At 35.3% G+C, this 25,701-nt stretch overlaps 1 protein-coding gene across 6 annotated transcripts in view; it reads right to left on the bottom strand.

Annotated features, from left to right (window-relative positions):
* The window catches only part of VPS54 (VPS54 subunit of GARP complex), a 102,643-nt gene that overhangs the window by 45,887 nt on the left and 31,055 nt on the right, over positions 1 to 25,701 (bottom strand). For all 6 annotated transcript variants that reach the window (XR_015136723.1, XR_015136724.1, XM_086326349.1 and 3 more), the window contains 7 exons: positions 24,528 to 24,606; positions 21,932 to 21,966; positions 19,740 to 19,871; positions 16,160 to 16,545; positions 3,969 to 4,095; positions 2,929 to 3,036; positions 895 to 950 (listed from right to left, as the gene is read on the bottom strand). Coding sequence is in view for 4 of the 6 variants with exons in the window: in XM_086326349.1 (XP_086182475.1) it covers positions 895 to 950; positions 2,929 to 3,036; positions 3,969 to 4,095; positions 16,160 to 16,545; positions 19,740 to 19,871; positions 21,932 to 21,966; positions 24,528 to 24,606 (923 nt within the window). In the remaining 2 variants the exon portion in view is untranslated. The remainder of the gene's footprint in view (positions 1 to 894; positions 951 to 2,928; positions 3,037 to 3,968; positions 4,096 to 16,159; positions 16,546 to 19,739; positions 19,872 to 21,931; positions 21,967 to 24,527; positions 24,607 to 25,701) is intronic.

Raw genomic sequence — 25,701 nt, 5'->3', positions numbered from 1 at the left:
AGGTACTCCTATATTTTTGAGATATAGGATGTTCTCTAAGTTAAGAAAATTCCATACGGAAGAAAAAAATTAAAAACTGACTGTCCATGTATGTAGGACCTTTAGCAATGATCCAATAACTTAATTTTTCCAACTACTAGTGATCCTTGCTTTATTAGGACTGCTTCAACTAATTCTGAACCTGAGCTTTCACTAGGTTAAGTGTGCAAATTAGAACTCCACAATTCTCATTCTATGAACTTGGCCCAGAGAAGTTTTACAGTTGTCCATATTACTATTCATATCTTAGACCAGTTAATAAAACTTATATATGTATATGAACAAGAAATTCATAGTCATAAAATACTTATCACTATTTTTCTCAAGTAGAAGAACAGAAATTTCAAGGGAAAACAAAAAATTACAGACATGGGCAATTCTAAGTCATGCATTCAAACTTCTCAAAGTTAACTGTGTTTTAATTATATGGCTAAACAAATTTAGCACTGCTACTCTTCTTCAATTTCCATCCTCCATCTCTATGTACATCTCCACCCTCTCTCAGCCCTGGGAGGCTGACCTGTGGGCTTGGCCATTAAGGAGCCCTTGCAAAAGACTGAAAGGAGGAAAGGTGCTGATAGTTCCGTCTCTGCCCGGAGTGGTTACCACAGAATGACTGGCCCCCTCCACTGAACATCAATTCAATTACTACAAAATTATTCTAACTACTTACATTGTTTCCTCCTTCTGAATTCTATTAACGCTCTCTTTGTCCCTTAAAGGCACTGCACTATCACTCGTGATTTTCCTATACTCTGCCCATACTTTAGCAAATAATTCCTTAACTAAATCCTCCTTATTCTAATGTGTTATCTTTTCCCTGACTGGTAACCCCAACTTAATATTTATACTTACTTCAAAACAACATCTGTGTCTATATCTTCTATTTGTGAAACTTTATTAATCACACACTGCAAAATTTAAGGAAAAAAATTGGATTAACATCTTTAGTACTACATGTTCATTGTTTATTAAAAAGGGCTTCAATGACTATGATAATCATTTTACCAAACCTCTCTTTTGTCTCTTACAAATTGCAGCAGTACCCTTACCCTATTAAATAATTATTCCAGATAATGCTTAAACTGTACTAATCAAAATTTCCTACTGTTAAAACTGTTCAAAGTTACACACATAAACAAACACACAATACATGCACACAAAAAATCCCCATAGAACTATAATTCTTGGGAACATGGTTTAAGCCTCATACTAAAATTCTAAAAGAAATTCACTTTGGAGGTCACACTTCCTCATAATGCATGCAAAAGTTTAAAGTTTTAAAAAAATAAATGCTCAGACTTAGAAGTCCAGCAATTAAAGCACAGCAGTTTTTAAAAACTGTTTAAAATATACATACAGAAAACTGAACAAATTATATTTATAGCTCAATATTTATTTTACAAGTAGAGTACACCTATTTAAACAGAACTCAGATTATGAAATTGAACATTACCAGTCACCCCCTCTCTTATTCCCCTCCTGGTCACTACTTCCTCCCCAAAGACATTACTATCCTAATTCCCAACATTATAGACTAATTTTGCCCATGTTTGAATTTTTAGGTCAGTGGAATCATACAGTGTGTACTCTTCTGTGTCTGGCTTCCTTGGCTCCACAGTATATATGTGAACATCCATGTTGTTTGTTCCATGTAATTATTCATTCTCATTGCTGTTATAGAATTCAGTGATGCAAATATGCTATAATTTTATTTACCTTTCCTACTGATGAAAAATTTGGGTTTTTCCAGTTTTGTTTTGTTTTTTTATTACAAATATGCTGCCATGAAATGCTTGTGCTGTTTTGGTGGTCTATGTACAAATTTCTGATGGGTAAATTACCTAGAAATAGAATTGCTAGTCATAAGATATGTGTATATTTAGTTCTTGCTTGTTTTATTTAAACATTAAAAACTAAAAAATGTACATTTAACCTAACGATGATGATCAGTTAAGCCTAACAAATACATTCAAAATTGTTATTTTTCAAATACAGAAAAACTAAAGTTCAGTGAATTAGATTTATTTGGAAAGTCAAAACAAATATCAAAGAATACTAAAAAAAACAATAGATTTTAGTTTACATGATAATTTCTTAGAGCTCAGGATAAGAAGAAATGCTGGTGTAAGTATGCTGCTGCTACTGCTAAGTCACTTCAGTCGTGTCCGACTCTGTGCCACCCCATAGATGGCAGCCCACCAGGCTCCCCTGTCCCTGGGATTCTCCAGGCAAGAACACTGGAGTGGGTTGCCATTTCCTTCTCCAGGTGTAAGTATACACTACTGGTAAAATCTTTTTTTAGTAAAAAAAAATAAAAACAATTCAACTCCATGCATCAAACAATTTAAGAATACTTTTCACTCTCTGACCAACAATTCTACTTCAGGAATCAGTTATTAAGACAACAGTCTTAAATATGAAAAAACTAAACAAACAAAACTTTATACCAAAGTTGTTTGTCACAGTGATCTTTATACTACCAAACAGAAAATGACCTAAATATTTAACACAGAGGAAAGGTTAAACAGGTTTAAGTAACAGGATGTTGATGGAATTTTATATAACCTTTAAAAGTGATCTTTCTGAAGGCTTATGAGGAAATGTTTATGTTATGATTCAAACTGAAATATTTGTACAATTCAAAATTATATATATAGTACGACAGCACCAATGAAAAACACCAGTAACTACTTACACTTTTAAATAGTCAAATGATAATCTTTTTGACTAGCTGGGCTATATTTTTCTTTGTTCTGGTTTTCTATATTTAAATTTTTTTAATAAATGAGAAAATATTATGATACTGCATATATTACAAGATCATGTAAAAATAAACTTCACAAAAGGTTCTAGACCAAAATTTATAAAATAAAAAAGTACAATTACCTGTTTAATGATATTCTTTGCTGTAATAATCATTTCTTCACTATATATTTCTAAAAAATTAAGTTTTCTTTGTTTTAAAAGTCCAAATACAAGAGAGATTAGTCTTTCCTAGTAAAACAAAAGGGTATACAATGTCACAATTTAAGTACAAAATAATCTCACTTAGAAGTAGAAATAATCAATTGTTTAACCCTGAAATTTCTATATTGCATATGGTATTTTCTAGAAGCCTTAAAAACCCTTTTCCAAAGCAATCTTGTCATCAGATTTTTGCAGTCATTATTCTAAAACAGTCAAATCCCATCCTACTACAGTGGATCAAATGAAGCTGGTTTGGGGGCAGAACAATATATTTTAGTCTAGTTTCAATAAGAAGCTAGAAAGTATTCTTCTCAAACCCTGATGACTAATAAATACTCTATAAGCCCTGTGCTTTTAAATTAGTGGTCTACAACACTGGAATGATGACCTGGATTATTTGTGGAGAATTAACTGCTAACACAAAAATCTCTTTAACTGATTAGGCTGCTATCAGGGCTTTTTGGATTCTTTACTATTAATAGTTCTTGGCAATAATCAGCATTAAGAAGTTACCAAATAAATTACCAAATATGATGCATTTGTGCATGCACATGCATAAAATATGTTCATAACAGGTGCTCAGTGAATGTGAATGACAGGTAAAATACCATACAATAACGATCACTTTTTATATAAGACACACTCCACTACATGCATACACAAGGATATAAGTTAATCATCCTATATCTACATTTGGAACTTGGGTTATAAGCTATATAAAGACTTTAATTTCCATTTTTAATTAAGCTATAAAATTATTTATTCTCTAATTTCAAAGGTTAATAAACAAGTATAGTGCTTTCTAAAGTCACATAGTCAAAGATTTCATAGGTCTCACACAGACTGATACTGAAGATAATTTTGCCCACTATAACCTAAGAAGAATGTTCTATACTAAGGCGTTAGGAAATAACACTAAGCAATGAGATCAATTTCATTCTAGAGTTCAAAGGACATACCTCTTCTAAAATGTGACAGTCATCTTCCAATGGTCTATTTAAGTCACTGTGAGAATAAGTAGAAAATTCTGCAATCATCATTTTATCTATCAGTTTTTCTAATTCACAAAGCTGTGATCCCAAATGCCTACAAAGGAAGAGGGACATGTTACCTATATTTACTAAAAACCCATATTTACTCCAAAATCAAGGGATCAACTAGGCAGCAAAAGTTTTCTAGCTGATAGTACTTGTGCAACAAGGTGACATTTTAATAAAATGAAGTCTTTTAACTTAACAAAAATAACTGTGACAGTTTCACATTGTCTCCCAAATTCTATTTTTCCTTTTATATCTTTAACCTCCAAACAGTTAAATATGCTATAGGAAACCTGGTTCTATAAAACTTCATGACTGTTTTTTTAGTCCTTTTTGCACAGACGAAGTAATCATATATTCTAAAATCCTTTCCTCATTAACCACTTACTGAATATAAATGTCAGTAGCTCCTCAGTCATTTATTTATGCAATAAATATAAGCACATACTGTGTAGCAGGCCCTGTTCTGGGTATACATAAATATCTGAAGAACTATAGGGACAGACTGATTCAATTAATCTCTGTCACAATCAGTTTGAGTTACTGTGCAACATCCCTCAGGCCATTAAACTGAAAGTCATCAGAATATAAGAATGAAAAAATAAAAATACTGAGCTACAATCTATCCCTGGAACTTTTTCTCATAAAATATAATGTTCCTTTTTAACCTATCTCTTTAATATTTGCAGATGCTAGTTAGGGTTAAAGTGAGAGGGACTCTAACTTGAGCCAAATTGTGGGGGTGATAAGGGGAAGTATTACTAAAAAAATGTGGAACCTTTTCCCTGGAAAAAACACGTATGGTCCAAATGACAAGAAGGGTTCCATGTAGTTAATCCCTGCTCTTAAGGGAACTAAGGATGAATATCTTAATATCCAAAGGGATTTTTGCCATACAATCGAATAGTTTCATGAAAACAATGGGTTGAAGAAAACCAGGTAATCTAATTGGTACAAAGCATTTCAAAACTTAAGTGAAATTTCTCTTAAATTTAAACATTTATAATTAAATAAAAAACATTTTAAAATCTTATGCTACATTTACTTGAAAAACAAACTCAATGTCAGCAACTGTCCTGACTATGACCAGATAGATACAGCACATTTAAAAAAATTAGTCTAAAGCATGTGGCCTTTTAGACAGATCCATTGCTTTTCGTTTATGAACAACATATGGTAGTAGTATAGTGATAATTTGAAAAAGTATGAGTGAAATAATATAAATCTGCATTTTGTAATATGAAAATTATATTTCTTACAGCTAATTAGAAGTCTAATAAGGTTCTCATAAATGGTGACATGTCATAATGAACTAATTTAGACCATATCCACTATTATAAACTACAATACTACCATAAAAGGAATTTGACAGTGTCCTGCAAAATTATAGAGGCAATTAGCCTTTGACCTAGGAATCTCACTTTCAGAATCTGTCTCAAAAGTATATAGGTAAAAATACAAAAGAATGCACATTCATTGCAGCACTGTTGATAATGGCAAAGGAATGGCAACAACCTAAATGCTGACGAACAGAAGGCTAGTTGTATCATGCTGTTGCTGCTGCTGCTAAGTCACTTATAGACAGTGGCATAACAGACCCTATGTATCTGCAAAATATAATCTGCAAGGCCCTATTAACCTGCAATTAATATCAATTCATGGGATCGCAAAGAGTCGGACACGACTGAGCAACTGAACTGAACTGAATATACTATATACTGCTACAGAGCAGTTTCTCAACCTTTTTGTCATTACTGCCTCCCCAAAACATCCTTTTAGACATTTTTATTCCTCATCATCCCCCATGAAATTTTAATATCACAGATATACTGTATATCCGTTTAGGTACCGTGGCCTTTGGAGCACAACAAACCATTGTAAAATTCAAGACCTTTTTTTTACCCTTCAAGAACCAATTTCCCCTCCCTGAGGTGATATTCTCCATTGAGAATGTGTACTATAGCATGATCTACAGGGTATATGTAAGGTAAAAACAGTAAGGTGGAGAAAACTATGTACAGTATGCAATTGCTTATCTAAGACGAAGGACAGATAGATGGATAAATATAGACTAAAACTTTTTAAAATGATGACTAACAGGAGTAGATAGAGAGGAAGGAGACCAAGACAGAAGTAAAATTTCTCCAAATTACCTTCTCTTTCATAGATTTGACTTTGGAACCATGTAACCACTTAACATAGTTGTAAAACAATGTTACACCTAAAAACAGCAACCCTTAAATATCAAAAGCAAATCAAATAAATGAGCTTAACTATGTATTAAACTAGAGGCAAATCTACAAAAGAGGAAATTATTTCAAGTGACTTTAAAATAGGAATTTATCCATTCATCCCATAAGGGATATACCTTAAGAAAAACAAAAAGAAATCCTATGTGTTTGTAGTAGTACTATTGTTAGTTCTGAGAGCACTCTGTGTATGTGTGTGCTAAGTCACTTCAGTCGTGTCCAACTCTGCAACCCTACGGACCGTAGCCCTCCAGGCTCCTCTGTTCATAGGATTCTCCAGGCAAGAATACTGGACTTGGTTGCCATGCCCTCCTCCAAGGGATCTTCCCAATTCAGGGATCAAACCTGCGTCTCTTACATCTCCTACAGTGCCAGGCAGGTTCTTTACCACTAGCATCACCTGGGAAGCCCAATTCTATGTATGCTGCTGCTGCTGCTAAGTTGCTTCAGTCGTGTCCTACTCTGTACGACCCCATAGACGGCAGCCCACCAGGCTCCCCCATCCCTGGGATTCTCCAGGCAAGAACACTGGAGTGGGTTGCCATTTCCTTCTCCAGTGCATGAAAGTGAAAAGTGAAAGTGAAGTCGCTCAGTCGTGTTTGACTCCTAGCGACCCCATGGACTGTAGCCCACCAAGCCCCTCCGTCCATGGGATTTTCCAGGCAAGAGTACTGGAGTGGGTTGCCACTGCCTTCTCCGATTCTATGTATATTGCTGGATAAAAGAAATGAGTAATTATGTTGGTGTCATTAGGAAGCACAGTTTTTAGCCTGCTGGAAAGGTAAATATATATGCAAACTTGAAGAAACAAAAACTCTACAGTCCTAAATTTATCAGTACACAGTGGAACCATCCTGGAACATTCCTAGAACAAACTCATATTTTTTCTTTAAAAAGGAAACTTTATTTTCTAGCTCTACCCACTAAAAAGGCTTGGCGATCATGACCAATCAGCCTTTGATCAGAGGTGTAGCAAGGAACACCTTGCTACAAGGAACACCTAGACTATAATTTCTAAGTACCATTTCCTACTAAAAAAAACTAGGACTCCTTAGAGAAATGGCAGTTTGCAAATCTGGAACATAAAAGTGTAACATGAATATCCCGTCATAACATGAAGTAAGAAAACCATCAACAACTACTCAAAGAATCAAAAGGATTTGAGGAGGTTCCTATATAAGAACAAAATGAATACCAGTGAAAATTTTTTAAAGGAAAAAACTTGGGGCTTCCTTGGTGTCTCAATGATAAAGAACCCTCTTGCCAGTGCAGGAGACATGGGTTTAATCCCTGATCCAGGAGGATCCCACATGCCACAGAGGAACTAAGCCCATAAGCAACAAACATGAGCCTGCTCTAGAGCCCGGAAGCAACAGCTACAGAAGCCCATGAGTCCTAGATCCTGTGCTTCAAAAGAGAAGCCATAGCAATGAGCAGCTCACATACCACAACGAAAAGTAGTCCCCACTCACAACTAGAGAAAACTCACTCAGTAACAAAGACTCAGCACAGCCAATAAACAAAGTTTAAAAAAAAGACAAAAAAACATTGATACTTCAAACATTTATAAAACCATGTGCTTATAAAACATTTGGAAGATGCTAGGCTGGATCATGGAAAAAGCAAGAGGTCCAGAAAAACATCTATTTCTGCTTTATTGACTATGCCAAAGCCTTTGACTGTGTGGATCACAATAAACTGTGGAAAATTCTGAAAGAGATGGGAATACCAGACCACCTGACCTGCCTCTTGAGAAATCCGTATGCAGGTCAGGAAGCAACAGTTAAAACTGAACATGGAACAACAGACTAGTTCCAAATAGGAAAAGGAGTACATCAAGGCTGTATATTGTCACCCTGCTTATTTAACTTATATGCAGAGTACATCATGAGAAACGCTGGGCTAGAAGCACAAGCCGGAATCAAGATTGTCAGGAGAAATATCAATAACCTCAGATATGCAGATGACACCACCCTTATGGCAGAAAGTGAAGAGGAACTAAAGAGCCTCTTGATGAAAGTGAAAGTGGAGAGTGAAAAAGTTGGCTTAAAGCTCAACATTCAGAAAACTAAGATCATGGCATCCGGTCCCATCACTACATGGGAAATAGATGGGGAAACAGTGGAAACAGTGTCAGACTTGATTTTGGGGGGCTCCAAAATCACTGTAGATGGTGACTGCAGCCATGAAATTAAAAGACACTTACTCCTTGGAAGGAAAGTTATGACCAACCTAGATAGTATATTGAAAAGCAGAGACATTACTTTGCCAACAAAGGTCCGTCTAGTCAAGGCTATGGTTTTTCCTGTGGTCATGTATGGATGTGAGAGTTGGACTGTGAAGAAGGATGAGCACCGAAGAATTGATGCTTTTGAACTGTGGTGTTGGAGAAGACTCTTGAGAGTCCTTTCGGGTGCAAGGAGATCCAACCAGTCCATTCTAAAGAAGATCAGCCCTGGGTGTTCTTTGGAAGGAATGATGCTAAAGCTGTAACTCCAGCACTTTGGCCACCTGATGCGAAGAGTTGACTCATTGGAAAAGACTCTGATGCTGGGAGGGATTGGGGGCAGGAGGAGAAGGGGATGACAGAGGATGAGATGGCTGGATGGCATCACCGACTCTATGGACATGGGTCTGAGTGAACTCTGGGAGTTGGTGATGGACAGGGAGGCCTGGCGTGCTGCAATTCATGGGGTCGCAAAGAGTCAGACACGACTGAGCAACTGAACTGAACTGAACTGAGATTTTCAATTCATTATTTCAAAAACTGCCAGATAAAGGAAAAGAACCTAGAATTTATCTTGCCTATCCTTGTAAGAATTGTCCTTCAGAATTAACAAATAACTGTTATGGAGAAATATGGCTTTACAGAAATATTCCATTAATAAATGAATAAGGAAGTTTAGAATTAGAATATCATGATTTGCAACCCACAATGAGATGATAAATCTAGGCAATGATCATCAAATGGCTGCTAATATCATAAAAAGAGACAACCAGATATATGATTTCTAAGAAAAACTTAAACTTGATCAAGCCTTTAAATCTAACTATAAGCTTATAGAAAGTATAGGCAAAAGGAAACCTGCTAATAAACATGTGGATGAAGTTGGCAAAATCCAGACTGTGAGAAGCACTACAAAGATAATTTCTTCAATAAATATTTTGAAAGGGGAAAAATGAGAAGAATGGAGAACAATATCAAAAGACACTTGAAATATATCAATCAATTGTAATATATAGTTATATTTTGGACCTATTTCAACAAATACACTATGAAAAGAATTTTGAGAAGTAGGAAAATTTGAACACTGACTAACTATTTGAAACTATAAATGATATTAGAATTATGTTTTTAAAGATCCTATCTTTCAAAGATATATAATGGAATACTTATGGATGAAATGAAATGATATTTTGGATTTGTTTCAAAATAATCCAAGAATCGGGGAGGAATACGGAGAAAACAAAGTTGGCCATGAGCTGATAATTCGCAGGTGATATGCAGTTTACCCAGCTTCATACAACTCTTCATATAATTTCCTCTATTTTTGTGTATGTTTCAGTTTTCAACAAGCTTTTTAAAAAGTAGTAATAGGGTAGGATATAAATCCACACAGAACTTTAACAATGCTTGGTTATCAATTTTTATAAAGATCATAAATTCCTTTTGAATGTAGACTAGAGGTTACCACTCAAGTATGTGTTACCTTCAGGTATAAGCAGTCCTCAGCAAATCCCAACAAATAATTATGGTAGGAAGTCCAGAGGACTGCATCTAGTGATATTCAGCATAATAATTTAAATGTGAAGTTCTATTCAACCTCAGATACTACTATATTTTAGTTATTTACTAAGTACTTTCATTTCTATGCCTCTTAATTTTAAAGTCTGATAAATAAAGAACAGATATGAATTTCAATACTAGTATCAAATAATATTTATTATGTACTCACAGGTATAAGATAACATATGTTAATAGATTTAAGTGAATCCTTAAACAAAACTTTTAGAATTATAAGGTTTTATAAGATTCACCTTTTCGTCCTTGCTCTGTGTTTACAATATTTTTGACTACTTTATCAATAGATGCAATTGTACTGAACATTATTAACCTTACCTAAAATATTTAAAGACAGATCCGTTAACAGTTCATTTTAAAAGTATGAGAAGAAGTGGGCAGCAGAGGATGAGATGGTTAGATAGCATCACCAACTTAATGGACATGAATTTGAGCAAACTCCAGGACACAGTGGAAGACAGAGGAGCCTGGCATGATGCAGTCCATGAGATCACAGAGTTGGACACGACTGAACAACAAAAGCAACATCATCATCCTAATAATCACACGCAGTAATTAAGAGTGGTGGAAGAAATATACTGAAATGACAAATAACTAAAAATACCTTTCTAAAAACATACACAGGTCCATATATCCAGCTAAATAAATCAGAGCAATTCTAATACTTGCTACTTTAATATGCCTCAATTTGTACATGAATTCAACTCTTCTACTAAGCTGTGGGTTCACAACAATGACTTCTGTGCTGCTTTTATCAGAAAAACTTACATATCAATAAACCCAGCAGTAATACTATTTTCATCAAATAGCAGGAAATTTGTTGTTTTGACTTCATCTCAGAGCATACAATGTGGATGTTTTTATGTTACAATGTTTTGAAAATCTAAATTATGTAAGACCATATCAGGAGCAAACAAGATATTAAATACCTTTTAATACTTCCAACAATAAAAATCCCTTAAGTGGAATCCTAAGGTGGCCTCTCTGATCAATAGAATCTTGTTACAGTAAACTGGAACCTGTAATTAACTCTGAATGTTTCCCACCTTTTCTTTCAAAAAGAAAAAGGCGGTGGCAAACAACTAGAAAAACTAGTTGCATTAATTTTTATCCTAAAATCTATTACTATGGTAGGTTTCTCGCTTAGCAAATCTGTAAATTGCCCACAGTTTAACACCTCTTGCACTAGAAAATTAGCACTGATGTTCAGAGTGATCTATTTGAGATCCTATAAAACCTCAATGAAATATATTAAAAAGTATACATAATTCTTGGGCCCAATGAGATCTTGACTGAATTTTGACTCTACTGTTTTATAATGTGCTCTATGACTTGGAGCAAGTTATTTGTATAACTTGCAACAAGTTATCTAAGATTTTCAATGCTTTATCGTTCTTATCTATTAAAATGAGGCAAGACTATCTCAGAGGGGTTTTCTGGAGTGGGGAGTGGCATCAAATAATATCAATACGTACAATATTCTTAGCATAGTATCTTGTACAGAATACCAAAGTATTCAAAAAATGTTCTTGGATTTTATAGTGGTGGTGGTAGTAAGTAGTAACAAAAAAAACTAACAATGGTGAAAACTGAGAAGAGGTTCTACATAAACCTTTACAATAAGACAGAGCAAATAACATTATACCCCTGAATTTCAACATAACTAAATCTTTTCTACACGAAACCTGCAATATGTCAAGGATCAAATATATTTTCGTATATATTTTATGTGAAGAATAAATGCTCTTTATAAAAGAGCAGGTCTTAAAAAATATTAGAAAGATACATGAGCAAAAGGTAGACAACTAGAATATTTGAAAGTCTTTAAAAAATTATATGCCCTTTTTTATGAAGAATATTTTGTCCTCTGAGTTAAGATACAAACCAAAAAAGTGAGCCTGAAAATAAAGGTAAACTCTTCCTTGCATTCCAGCTCAAGATGATTACAAGATTATAAAATTTTCACTTTGCCTTCCAATAAATCATAATCTACTAGGAATAAATATTCAACCCTGTTCTTAAATATTTTCCAGATAGCTTTGGATAACTATACTTTTAATCAATATTATTGGGCATAAACTTATGAGTCAAGAAAATGAAATAAACTGCATGACCTTTGGAGTAAAAATTAGAATAGTTTCAGAATGTGCGTTCAGCAGGCAAGCATTTAATCTTTGTTTCTATTTCTCTGTTCAGAGGATGAAGCATTCTACTTTGTAGAATCAGTTGCTAATATTCATCAACATTTTAATTATATAGTAGTGACAAGTGAAAAACAGCTTCTGTTATTACAGAAGTCCATCTTGCTAAAATACTGACAAAATTATTAATTTTAAAAACATATTCCATGCACACATTTAAAAGAGAAATATTTAAAATTTCAGAGGTAAAGGGGAAACTCCAGAAGTTGGTGATGGACAGGGAGGCCTGGCGTGCTGCGATTCATGGGGTCGCAAAAAGTCAGACACGACCGAGCGACTGAACTGAACTGAACTGAAAAATCATTTTGTCACCCTGGGTTCCCATGCTGAGAAATTCAAAGTAGACTCCAAAGGACTACAAACCACCCAAAACTGATTGCAAAATATTACGTACAGGTATACTTTTATGGAAAGAAGGTCTGACCACAGCTTAAAATACATTTTCAAAGAGATCTATAATCCAAACTTCTGTAAACATAAATGTCTGGAGGTTTTTCCCCTAAGGTTAAACTCCATAGTAATCTGTACACTCATCATCATACTGTACTGCACCATATCATAACTACCTAGTAATTTCTGTATCCCTACTGACAAATAAATTGCAGAAACAGAATAGGAAGCATCTCTGCTTTGTTCATGGCTATAGTCCCAGCATTCTGCCAGGTGTCTCTCATGTAACAGATGATCAATTACCATTTCTAAAATAAATGAATCAATCATTCACTTGCATAATTAAATTTGGGCCAATTTTTTTTAAAGTGCTTTCTAAATAAATATTCCAATTACACACTCTTAGTAAGAACTTATAATTCAATTAAAATAATTTTATATTTAAGATAAAGTGAAAGTCGCTCAGTTGTGTCTGACTCTTTCTGACCCCATGGACTGTAGCCTGCCAGGCTCCTCTGTCCATGGAAATCCCCAGGTCAGAATACTGGAGTGGGTAGCTGTTCACTTCTCCAGAGGATCTTCCCAACCCAGGAATCGAACCCAGGTCTCCCACATTGCAGACAGATTCTTTACCGTCTGAGACATCAGGGAAGCCCAAGAATACTGGAGTAGGTAGCCTATACCTCCCAGGAATCGCACCATGGTCTCCTGCATTGCAGGCTGATTCTTTACCAGCTGAGCCACCAAGGAAGCCCATATTGAAGATTTCATTCAGTTAAGCAGGCCTGCAAAGTCCTTGTAGAAGGCCTATCTGCTGGGAAACCCACCTAAATCTTACACCATTGAGTGACTACAGAGAAGTTTTATGGAAGATGTGCTCTATATAATGTAATATATTCTGAAGGTTTTCAGAATATATCAAGAAATTTTGATGACTTATAACTGGTCTGATCTGCAAATTAAATATCTGACATGATCAAACATAAAATAACTAAAATCCTAATTTTAAAGGTATTTTCAAAATAAAGCCTCAAAAGAAATTGGGTATCTTCCACCATCATGTGAAATTTTTTGCAATGTGACAGACTGCAAATTAGACATGAATTTGAATAATTATCTAATTTAAAATTTTTTCAATAGCTTTTAAAATGAAGTGGTATTCCTTTCTCCACTTTCTCTACTTTGACACAAAGCTATTTCAACATTTTCAAAATGTTATTGGTTTCAAAGTTGTGACTGGCCTTTTATCAATTTCATCTACTAGAGAATTTAATTTTACTTCTTTATGCAAATATCTCTTTCAGAATTTTCCACAGGTTATTGTGATCCACACAGTCAAAGGTTTTGGCACAGTCAATAAATCAGAAATAAATGTTTTTCTGGAACTCTCTTGCTTTTTCAATGATCCAGCGAATCTTGGCAATTTGGTCTCTGGTTCCTCTGCCTTTTCTAAAACCAGCTTGAACATCTGGAGGTTCATGGTTCGCGTATCGTTGAACCCTGACTTGGAGAATTTTGAGCATTACTTTACTAGTATGTGAGATGAGAGCAACTGTGCGGTAGTTTCAGCATTCTTTGGCATTGCCTTTCTTTGGGATTGGAATGAAAACTGCCCTTTTCCAGTCCTGTGGCCAGCGCTGAGTTTTCCAAATTTGCTGGCATATTGAGTGCAGCACTTTCACAGCATCGTCTTTCAGGATCTGAAATAGCTCAACTGGAATTCCATCATCTCCACTAGCTTTGTTCATAGTGATGCTTCCTAAGGCCCACTTGACTTCACATTCCAGGATGTCTGGCTCTAGGTGAGTGATCACACCATCGTGATTATCTGGGTCGTGAAGATCTCTTTTGTACAGTTCTTCTGTGTATTCTTGTCACCTCTTCTTAATATCTTCTGCTTCTGTTAGGTCCATACCATTTCTGTCCTTTATCGAGCCCATCTTTGCATGAAATATTCCCTTGCTATCTCTAATTTTCTTGAAGAGATTCCTAGTCTTTCCCATTCTATTGTTTTCCTCTATTTCTTTGCACTGATAGCTGAGGAAGGCTTTCTTATCTCTCCTTGCTATTCTTTGGAACTCTGCATTCATACGGGTATATCTTTCCTTTTCTCCTTTGCTTTTTGCTTGTCTTCTTTTCACAGCTATTTGCAAGGCCTCCTCAAACAGCCATTTTGCTTTTTTGCATTTCTTTTTATTGGGGATGGTCTTGATTCCTATCTCCTGTACAATGTCACAAACCTCCATCCATTGTTCATCAGACCACCTGACCTGCCTCTTGAGAAATCTGGATGTAGGTCAGGAAGCAACAGTTAGAACTTGACATGGAACAACAGACTGGTTCCAAATAGGAAAAGGAGTACGTCAAGGCTGTATATTGTCACCCTGCTTATTTAACTTATATGCAGAGTACATCATGAGAAACGCTGGGCTGGATGAAGCACAAGCTGGAATCAAGACTGCCGAGAGAAATATCAATAACCTCAGATATGCAGATGACACTACACTTATGGCAGAAAGTGAAGAGGAACTCAAAAGCCTCTTGATGAAAGTGAAAGTGGAGAGTGAAAAAGTTGGCTTAAAGCTCAACATTCAGAAAACTAAGATCATGACATCCGGTCCCTTCACTTCATGGCAAATAGATAGGGAAACAGTGGAAATAGTGGCCGACTTATTTTTTGGGGCTCCAAAATCACTGCAGATGGTGACTGCAGCCATGGAATTAAAAGATGTTTACTCCTTGGAAGAAAAGTTATGACCAACCTAGACAGCATATTAAAAAGCAGAGACATTACTTTGCCAACAATGGTCCATCTAGTCCAGGCTATGGTTTTCCAGTAGTCATGTATGGATGTGAGAGTTGGACTATAAAGAAACCTGAGTGCCGAAGAATTGATGCTTTTGAACTGTGGTATTGGAGAAGACTCTTGAGAGTCCCTTGGACTGCAAGGAGATCCAACCAGTCCATCCTTAAGGAAATCAGTCCTGGGTGTTCATTGGAAGGACTGATGTTGAAGATGAAACTCCAATATTTTGGCCACCTGATGTGAAGAGCTGCCTCATTTGAAAAGACCCTGATGTTGGGAAAGATTGAAGGCGGGAGGAGAAGGGGACAACAGAGGATGAGATGGTTGGATGGCATCACCAACTCAATGGACATGAGTTTGGGTAAACTCTGGGAGTTGGTGATGAACAGGGAGGCCTGGCGTGCTGCGGTTCATGGGGTCGCAAAGAGTTGGACACGACTGAGTAACTAAACGGAACTGATCCAAATATCTGTGTAAATATTGGTCCTTATGATTTTAGGGTAAGACTAAAATTTTAGAATGATAATTTTAAACAGGTCAATCTAGAAGAAAAAAATACCCATGTAATTCTAAATACACTCATACTTTTTCAGTTTTCATTACACACTAAAATTTATCCTTTGAAAATTTAACACTATTTCTAATGGCTTACTTAATGGACATACCGGAAGCTATGAATGCCCTGAAGTTCTTGCTGTAGAACCTCTTGTGTTGTTGCTATTAAGTCCAATGCTCCAACAAATTCAGAAGTAGATAACAACACCTGTACTGTAGGCTGAGTCTGGTGTACAGTGGCCATTAACTTCAGTTTATTGTATACTTTAACACAATTATTTCTGGTAAGTGCCAGTCTTAAAATGTGTAGTGATCCTTCACACATTACTTTATCAATCTGTGCAATTTTATCTCGAAGCATTTTTACAGCCTGGGAAGTTTTCTTGAGGTAGTCCTGCAATTCGTGTTGAGAGGTCATTGCATGAAAAAATGCTTCTGAACGTAAAGAGATCTGGTGAGCAATGTTTACTTCCACAATATCCAGATAATGGCTCAGCTTAAGAGGAAAGAAAAAAAAATCAGAGTTATAAGTATATTTTAACTATCCAAATGTTTTCTGAAAATGATACAATATTTCTACATGTATTTTAAATCCCATTGTGTGAACCATTAGATTATATGATGCTTGCTATTAGGCACACAAAATAGAAAGGTGATGAAAGGTAGAGCCCAAAGATTAATAAATGTAAGACAAAATCACAGTAGGTGATTTACCTTCTTCCTCTGCTCCTGCCACTACTGCCCTCCAAACACCAACTACTTTCTAGAAAGTAAAAGTACCCCACCGTCACCTCAGAGTATAAGCTAGTTTCAGAAGTTCTAAGATCTGAGAGAGAGAGAATATTGATTTTCTTAACCTCTACACATCATCATTATCACCAATATCAAGTCATTTATCTGACTGAAAGATAATTATAGGTTATTATTTATTGACTTCTTCCTTCTATGTATCAGGAACTGGTATTTTATATATATATATATATATATAATTTACTAATTTCAACAGTCTTAGAATACAGGTTTTATTATTATTTTCTTTTACAGATGAAGATACTAAGGCTTAGAAACTTTAAATTACTTGAATAAAGTCATATAATTAGTAAGCAGAAAAACTGAAATTTGAGTTCAGGTTTGTCTAACTCAAAAACTGAAGTTCTTTCTACTGCACCATGCTGCCTCAAAACACTACAGAATTCATGAAAGACAGATTGGTGATCAAGTCACTAATTGTAGAATGTACCAGAATTCATTTGGATCTTTTTCTCCCCCAGGGCTGTTTATTTTACATTTCAGCAATTATTCTTTTATCAATTCATAAAATCCACGTTATTTCCAATGTGCTTTCCTCTTAAATGACTGATAGAAGCCTGAAACAATTAATTCATATATAGTTTATCAGTAACACTATCAAAATTAATTCCTAGAGTAACATATATTAAAAATGCTTTCTAATTTCAAATATGGAGTCCTAAAATTTGAGTTGTCTTTTCTTCCTTCAAAACTGCATATGTCTTTTTTTGGCTATATTATCTTTCTATTTGTCTCTCACTTTTTTACTTTTAGAGTCTTCAACCCATAGCTCAAACTTCAAGAATTATCTCTGAACATCTCAGAATTCACAGTGTTAAAGGGTTAATGGGCTTTCTACATTTAGGACTCATAAAATTAAGAGATTATTTGGTCACCAAGCTTGTTTCCTTAAAACTATGCAGGATGATGCATATCTTCAATAAGGCTCCTTCAATAATATATTAATAAATAGATTACAAACAAGACATTCTTTTATAGTTTAAATCTCTTGCATTTCTACTCTTTCGCTGTTGTTCTTTTTATCCTCAATGACTGCTCATTTATTTACCTAAAAAGCAATAAGGAGATGAAAGTACTTAGTTACATCACAAGCTAAAGTAACTCAATTTTCAGAAAATGGAGAACGAGTAACTCCTTTAAGACAGTGCTACTCGAAATGCAGTCCATATGCTGCTGCCAGTTTGTGAACTGTTCAAGAGGTCCAAGACGAAAAGAGGAACTTTGCTAGAATTTTTCATGGAAAGACTTTCTTAATGAAGGAAACAGTACAATGATTTACATTCTAAACCGAACTCGTTAATCTCATCGCAGAACACAACTTTGGATAGCAGCACTACGATAAGATATAAATTTCTCTAATCCTTGCTAGCATCCCCTCTTTAAAACTAGCAAGATAAAACAACTGTCATCAATCATAGAGTAAGTTTGAATCCTGTCTTCGAATCCTGTTTTCCATTCCTTTTCTAAGAATAGAGCAGAATGAGAAGGAAACAAAATGTAAAAGTAACAAAGCTGATTTTGCAACTTACCAAAAAAAAAAAAAAAATCCATTAGTCACTCTTAACATTTAGCATAAGAAAAGTATTTCATTTGAGTTTCAAAGATTTTTGTAATTTATCAATATTCCATTGATATATTCTTTTCAAAGACATAATATTTTCATAATTCATTTCCTATTAAAAATTCTATAAAGGGAACAATTTTTTAAAGTATTCATAAAAGCATTTGTATAGATTGATGAAATTTTTATTGGCTTCTGTTGTTTTTCTCTTTTAAGGTATACAACGGGATATACTTGGAATGTAAAAAAGCAGTCTGGGACTGAGTCTATGTCCATAAATCTATCCTTTTCCTAAGATTTATGAATTTATTTTTACTCAAGGAAAACCTTCATAGATGAAAATGTTGCCAAAAAAAAAAAAGGGAACTCGTTTTCAACTATGGGGAAGGCATACTCATAATTCTTTCCTCACATTTCTTCTCCTTTCCTAAGTCGCCCTTTCTTCAGTTGAAGAGGACTAGACCCAACTTATTGAATAACCCACATGAGACAAGCTTTCAGACTGCCAAGAGCTGTCATTAGACTACAACGGAATGCTTCATCTCAGTTTAGGAACCACAGTCAGTTTCAGAAATGTTCTAAACTTGAGTGCTAGGAAAGAACAGAGATCAAAGGTCTTTACTTCCTATTCCAGTTTTACAAGAGTCTTGATATGTGAGTTCTGTTTAAAGTTTTACATTTTAAATGACTTTCAGGTGTTGACTTCTGAAATATAGAACATTATATATAAGATTTTGAAAAACTGCAGACATGCAAAAGGCTAGGCTTTGCAAAGCTTTGCAAAGCTAAATGAACACTGTAATTTTTAACTATGATATTTTTGCTTCAAAAGAATCATCATTACTATGTGTAAAGGAGGAAAAACAGTTTCTTAGGAAAAGTTCATTTTCTGTGATTTAAATCATAAAGAATATAAAATTAGCCAATATATTGTTTGGAATAAATGTAAAACAATTAATTGCATTATCTACTACATCCTTTCATCTGAATTTCTGTCAACTGCTGATTTGGATAAGAAGCACTCAGACAATAAGCTTTTCCTTTTCAACAGAACAACTGGTATTGTATTGAAACAAAATACTGTTACTTTATCAGTTAAGATTTAAAGGGTTCAAATTATCAGTAACAATAAGGATGAAATTAAAGGAATTAGTGCTTACTAAATAACTAATTATGAACACACACAAATATTGGGTTGGCCAAAATGTTCATTCAGGTTTTTCTGTATGATATCACAAAAAATCTGAATGAATTTTTTGGCTAACCCAATTGTATCATTTGATTAAAATAGTTTTCTACATGGAAAAAATAAAAATTACCTTTTCTTGTAGCAACTTTGAGGAAGCTGCATCACGATTTCCTTTTCCACCAGCAGTATTAAAATGAGACCATGGTAAAACTGAATTAAAAGTTAAGGAATCGTCCAAGGCAAAATCTGGTTTCATAAAAATCTAATAAAAAAATGCATTTCCCTCAATTAGATAAACATTTTCTTTACATCTAATATCCCCTTCATTAAAATAATTAACTTGAATCTCAGACATATACAGAAAAAGGAAGTGATAACAAGCTGCTGCTGCTAAGTTGCTTCAGTCGTGTCTGACTCTGTGCGATCCCATAGACGGCAGCCCACCAGGCCCCGCCGTCCCTGGGATTTTCCAGGCAAGAACACTGGAGTGGGTTGCCATTTCCTCCTCCAATGCATGAAAGTGAAAAGTGAAAGTGAAGCTGCTCAGTCATATCCAACTGTTAGTGACCCCATGGACTGCAGCCTACCAGGCTCCTCCATCCATGGGATTTTCCAGGCAAGAGTACTGGAGTGAGTTGCCATAACAAGCTATGTATATAAAAATCTATCTCTGGATTACAGCAAATGGCTACTTACCGATATCCTTCCCTAATCCATGCTTTATACTACCGTCAGACATACCATTAAAATGCAACTGTAACTATTATAATCAAGTTCTCTTTTTAAATTTCTCAGTGAATTCCCATGACTGACAGACCAAACTCTCTTAGAAAGGTATAAAGAGCTTTATTTACCTCATACTTTACAAAATTTATTTATTTAACCCCATCTCTAAACACAAGGGGCTTACCTTACAGTTCAGCTGGTAAAGAATCCACCTGCAATGCAGGAGACCTGGGTTTCATCCCTGTGTTGGGAAGATCCCCTGGAGAAGGGAAAGGCTACCCACTCCAGTATTCTGGTCTAGAGAATTCCATGGACTGTATAGTCCATGGGGTCACAAAGAGTCGGACATGACTGAGCAACTGAACTGAACTAACTGATGATTGGGAAATCTAACTAGGGACATGAGTATATTTTCTAATCCCTCTAGTATAACTAAAAGGATTGATTAATTCAATACATGTTTATGATGATTTATTCTTATGCTAGGCACTAAGGTGGAAACAAAGCTAAATTATTACAGAGATCCTAATCTCAAGGATCTTTCACCACAAAGATGTGATAAAACATATACATAAATATTTTATAAGGAAAAGAGTGACAAATGTCTTAAAAGGGACAGTAGGGATCTAGATAAAATGCTATGAGAGTTTGGCAAAGGGTCCAATGATCTTCATTTGGGGGGAAATGTATTCATACAAGTTGCCATTTAAGCAAGAAACTATACAAGATAAGATATGAAGAGGTAAAAGTCTTTCAGGCTAAAGGAACAGTGCAAATAAAGCATGAAGCCAGCAAAAAGTCTGAAGTAAAAAATGTGTAAAAAAGAAAAAATAAAGAATGTCTAAGATTAGTAGGCAAAAGTTAAGAGTATGACTATGATGGAAATGAATAATTAAGGGCCTTAAATTACAGAGTTTGAATTTTGTTTTGTAGAAATCAAAGAACTTTAAACATGACTGCCCTTTCCTGTTTCTTTCATCTTTCTGTCTCTTCTCACCCTAAAAAGCAATATAGACCTCTGAGAATCTGACGAATGCAATGGACTCTTTCCCCAGAAAACAAAAACACATTCATCTATTACATGCCTCTACACAAATTTTCATACAAAGAAAATATCTCTAATAATTTGGTGGGGTAATAAGATCAGTGGGGGCTTCCCAGGTGGCTCAGTGGTAAAGAATTGGCCTGCCAATGAAGGAGATGCAGGAGATGCTGGTTCAGTCTCTGGGTTGGAAGATCCCCTGGAAGAGGAAATGGCAACCTGCTCCAGTATTCTTGCCTGAAAAATTCCACAGACAGAGGAACATGGCAGGCTACAGTCCATGGGGTTGCAAAGAGTCAGATTTGACTGAGCAACTGAGGATGCAATAAGATCAAATTTTTTTTTTAATGACGAGATTTAAATATACTTGTAGTTTTTGGTGATAAAGAAGAGACTGATAATGCAAAACAGAGCAAATAAAAGTGATGCAATAAAGTCCCAGAAAAATCAAAGTGGTCAAAGCATCAGAAAACAGCCCAGTGAAAGTTTCTTTCAAGACAAAATTAAAGATCAAATATTAAAAAGCTGTATTCTCATTTTTCAGGCTTTGTTACCTTAGGTACTTGCTCCAGATCTGTCCTGGATTTATCTATTTTTAAAAAGAAAAGGAAAAATATGATTTTTTAAAACTTGTTTTCACTTTATTTCCATAAAATATATTTTGACAGATTCAACACTATACTAGGTCACAACTAAATAACCACTTAAGTTTCTTTCTTCAATAAATAAACACCTCCTTATGTCTAGCAGTAGGCAAAGTGCTGAATAAGACATGTTTCAAATAATTTTTATCAATTGTATAGTAGCAATAAAACAACTAAATACGTTTCAAATCTTTTTAAAATGGACACAGAAAGCTTGGTACTATCTTACAGAAATACTATTTTTATTGTTCAAAATATCTACCATCCCATGCAGAATTTCTTTGATCAAAGTTTTTTTTAATACCATATTAGTTTTCTTCTTAGACATCTTAATTTGTATCATCTACAAGCTTCTTGAAAATGAACCTCCTTCATCTTCGTCTTCTAATCAGATCTCAAGACAAGGCACCATCCTTTCCAAACTCAGCTTTCTGTACTTAGACTCCATCCTCTCCTGCCTCTTCTCTGAGTTCACTTCATCAACTACCCTGCCTCTCCATACTTGCAACCTTTTAGAAGGCCTTTCCTCTTACCATACAAACATGCTCAGTTCTCTTCCATCAAAAAAAAAAAAAAATGATGATGATGAAGAAAGATAAAACCCAGGGCCTAGTGTAGACTAAGGCAAAGGAGAATCTCAGGTGCAAATTTCAGGAAGCACTCACCCTCAGGATTATGCAAATATCTCTCTTGCCTCATCTAATCCTGGCCTTGCAAAAACATCCTTCTACCGCAACTACTAATAGAAACAAACTAGAAGGATTCTGTTCCCTCTAGTCAAAACTTTACATCTCAGATCTTCAAGTCACATTCATACTGGCAGTCTCCCCTTCTTACTTTTATACTTGCTCCTTTAGCACACACTATTGACATTTCTGTAAGTACTGCTGCTGCTGCTGCTGCTGCTGCTGCGTTGCTTCAGTCGTGTCCGACTCTCTGTGACCCCATAGACGGCAGGCCACCAGGCTCCCCCGTCCCTGGGATTCTCCAGGCAAGAACACTGGAGTGGGTTGCCATTTCCTTCTCCAATGCATGAAAGTGAAAAGTGAAACCACTACTTCAGTCTAAATGTTCTCCCTAAGATCTCCCAAATTGCCAAATCCATAGAGACTTCTCATTGTGCCAACTTGCTCTATCCCTGAAGTATTCTGACACTGTGGACTAATCATTCACATTTCTTTGAAATTCTAGCTACTTTTTATTTCTAAGGTGGAACTCTCTCTTGGTTGACTCTCCTACTCTCGGACTACTACTTTTTAGTCTCCAAGTACCTCATCTTCTACTGCCATTTAAATGTGACAGCTTTCTGTTCTATCATTCTTTTCTCCTTACTACTCACATCTTCCTAGGTGATCCCACCTAGGCCCTTGGATTCAGCTACCATGCTACTGGCCAGCATGTGGTCTATGATAACATCTATTATACTTGGTATCTCCAGCCTAGATCTCTTTCCTGAGCTTTGGGTTAAATAACAGACTTCTCCTTCTCTGCAAAACTTCAATTAAACCACCCTCCATCTCCTCCAGAATTCCTGCTCTTCCAATATCACCTCTCTCACCAAACTGTACCTCTCACCTGGCCAGCTGTCCAAGTAAAAAATCTGGGAATCATCTTTAACCATCTTGCTCCATTACTAACGAACGATTGACAACCAAAACTTGTGTATCCATTTCTGAGGCATATCTTAAAGATCTAATTTTTTCTCCATCTTCATTATAACTGCTATTAGGGACACATGATTCCTCAGTTGTATTATGGCAATAGCCTTCAACTTTCTTCTTGCCTCCAGTTTTATCATCTATAAATTTACTATCCACAACTGTTTTTACAGTGAAATGAATAATCATAACTCTAAGCATGTCTGATTTAAAATATTTTGGAGCTCTACACTACTTTTAGAAAAGAAAAATTCCTTAGCATGATACACAAGGCTCTTCATGATCTGACTCCTACCTACTTCTTCAGCTCATTTCTGGTTCACAGTAGAGCCAGCATACTAAGTTCTTGCAGGTCTAGAATATGCTAAGACTTTGCATAAACTGTTTCCTTTCCTGGAATGCCTTTTTCCACATAAATATTTCTTGATAGTTTAAAACACAGACAATCCTCATTAACTAGGAGTTTTCATAAACCTAAGTTAGGAACTCTTTACAATATTACCATGCTGAACTTATTGTTCAATATACAGTGCTGCAATTGGTTTGTTTAACCTTGTTCAGGAAACCATCAGCTTCATGAGAATAGGGACTATTTCTTATTCCTGTATTTTTAGGCAACAAGCAAAGTACAAAGTACCTGAATATTAAAAAAGTATTTGTTGAACTGAAGGATAACACTACCATCAGATCCATGATTTTTCTTTTTAACAGTTTTACAAAAGATTATGATTGTAGGCTATAGAAATTTCGCTAGAAATAAAAATTAGATATTACAGTTAACAAGGTCCCCAAATTAAGATTCTGTTCATTAATATTTATGCTATGCTACAAACAGCAAATATTCTTACCATGAGTATGTAAGAGAGTTCTGTCAAAGGTATCTTTAGGAGGACAAATATTCTTGCATCTCTCATGAATCTTTTCTCTCTATTTAGAAGACAAATAAATATTATCAATGCTATGTGGCAATATGAGTATTCAGAGCATTAAAATATTTAACAACAGAATATCAGGATACACCAAATAAGTTCTAAAATTTTCTAATATGATATCACTAGCCTCTTGAACTTAAATACAAGTAACAAGTATGCTTAATAAACCAAATATCACTTAGATGCATGAATGTCTATATACTTATCCATTTTATACAGTTACAGCAAAATCTCCATAAATTTGGAATGAAGTGGAAAAGTCAATTAAAAAAACCCTTATTTTTATAACAGAAATCAATGGGGGTACTTCCCTGGTGGACTAATGGTTAAGAATCTGCCTTCTAACACAGGGGGATATGGGTTCAATCCCTGTGGAGGAACTAAAATCCCATGTGCCTTGGAGCACCTAAGCCTGTGAGCTGCAACTACTGAAACCCTCACACTGGCACCCACCCACAACTAAAGAGAAGCTCAAGCCTGCATGCCTCCCTGAAGCATCCATGTACTGCAAAGGAAGATCCCGAATGCTGCAACGAAGACCCAACACAGCCAAATTTTTTTTAAGCAACTTTTTCAAAATAAGGAAGAAAAATTTTAAACCTATACACCCAAAATAGAAAGACAGATTATTAGTTAATACATCCTCTGAATCCAAAAAAAAAAGTCAGAAAGAAACTCCACTCTGATTTCAGATTAGATGACCACTAACACTGTTATCTTTCAAATACCATACCTAGGACATATGGGAAAGTGCAATGTGGTAAGGAAAAATAATGCTGGGTTAGTAATATTCAGAATTCTGATGGCAGTATTCTAGAACTATCTTCCAAAGTGGCTGTACCATTTTACATTCCTACGTACAATGAATAAGAGTTCCTATTAGTCACATCTTTGCCAGCTTTTGGTCTTGACAGCTTTTTGGATTTTCATCATTCTAAAAGACATGTAATGGCACCTCATTTTAATTTGCAGTTCCTGACTGACAGATGGTACTGGACAACTTTTCATATGCTTACTGCTGTTGCTGTTGCTAAGTCGCTTCAGTCGTGTCCGACTCTGTGTGACCCCAGAGACGGCAGCCCACCAGGCT

Source organism: Bos grunniens, chromosome 11, assembly GCF_055505025.1.
Source record: "Bos grunniens cultivar Pamir isolate PY7600 chromosome 11, Bosgru_T2T1.0, whole genome shotgun sequence".
Classification (NCBI taxonomy): Eukaryota; Metazoa; Chordata; class Mammalia; order Artiodactyla; family Bovidae; genus Bos; species Bos grunniens.
The sequence above is the reverse complement of the archived record's forward strand: the minus strand, read 5'-3'. Positions and strand labels throughout refer to the sequence as shown.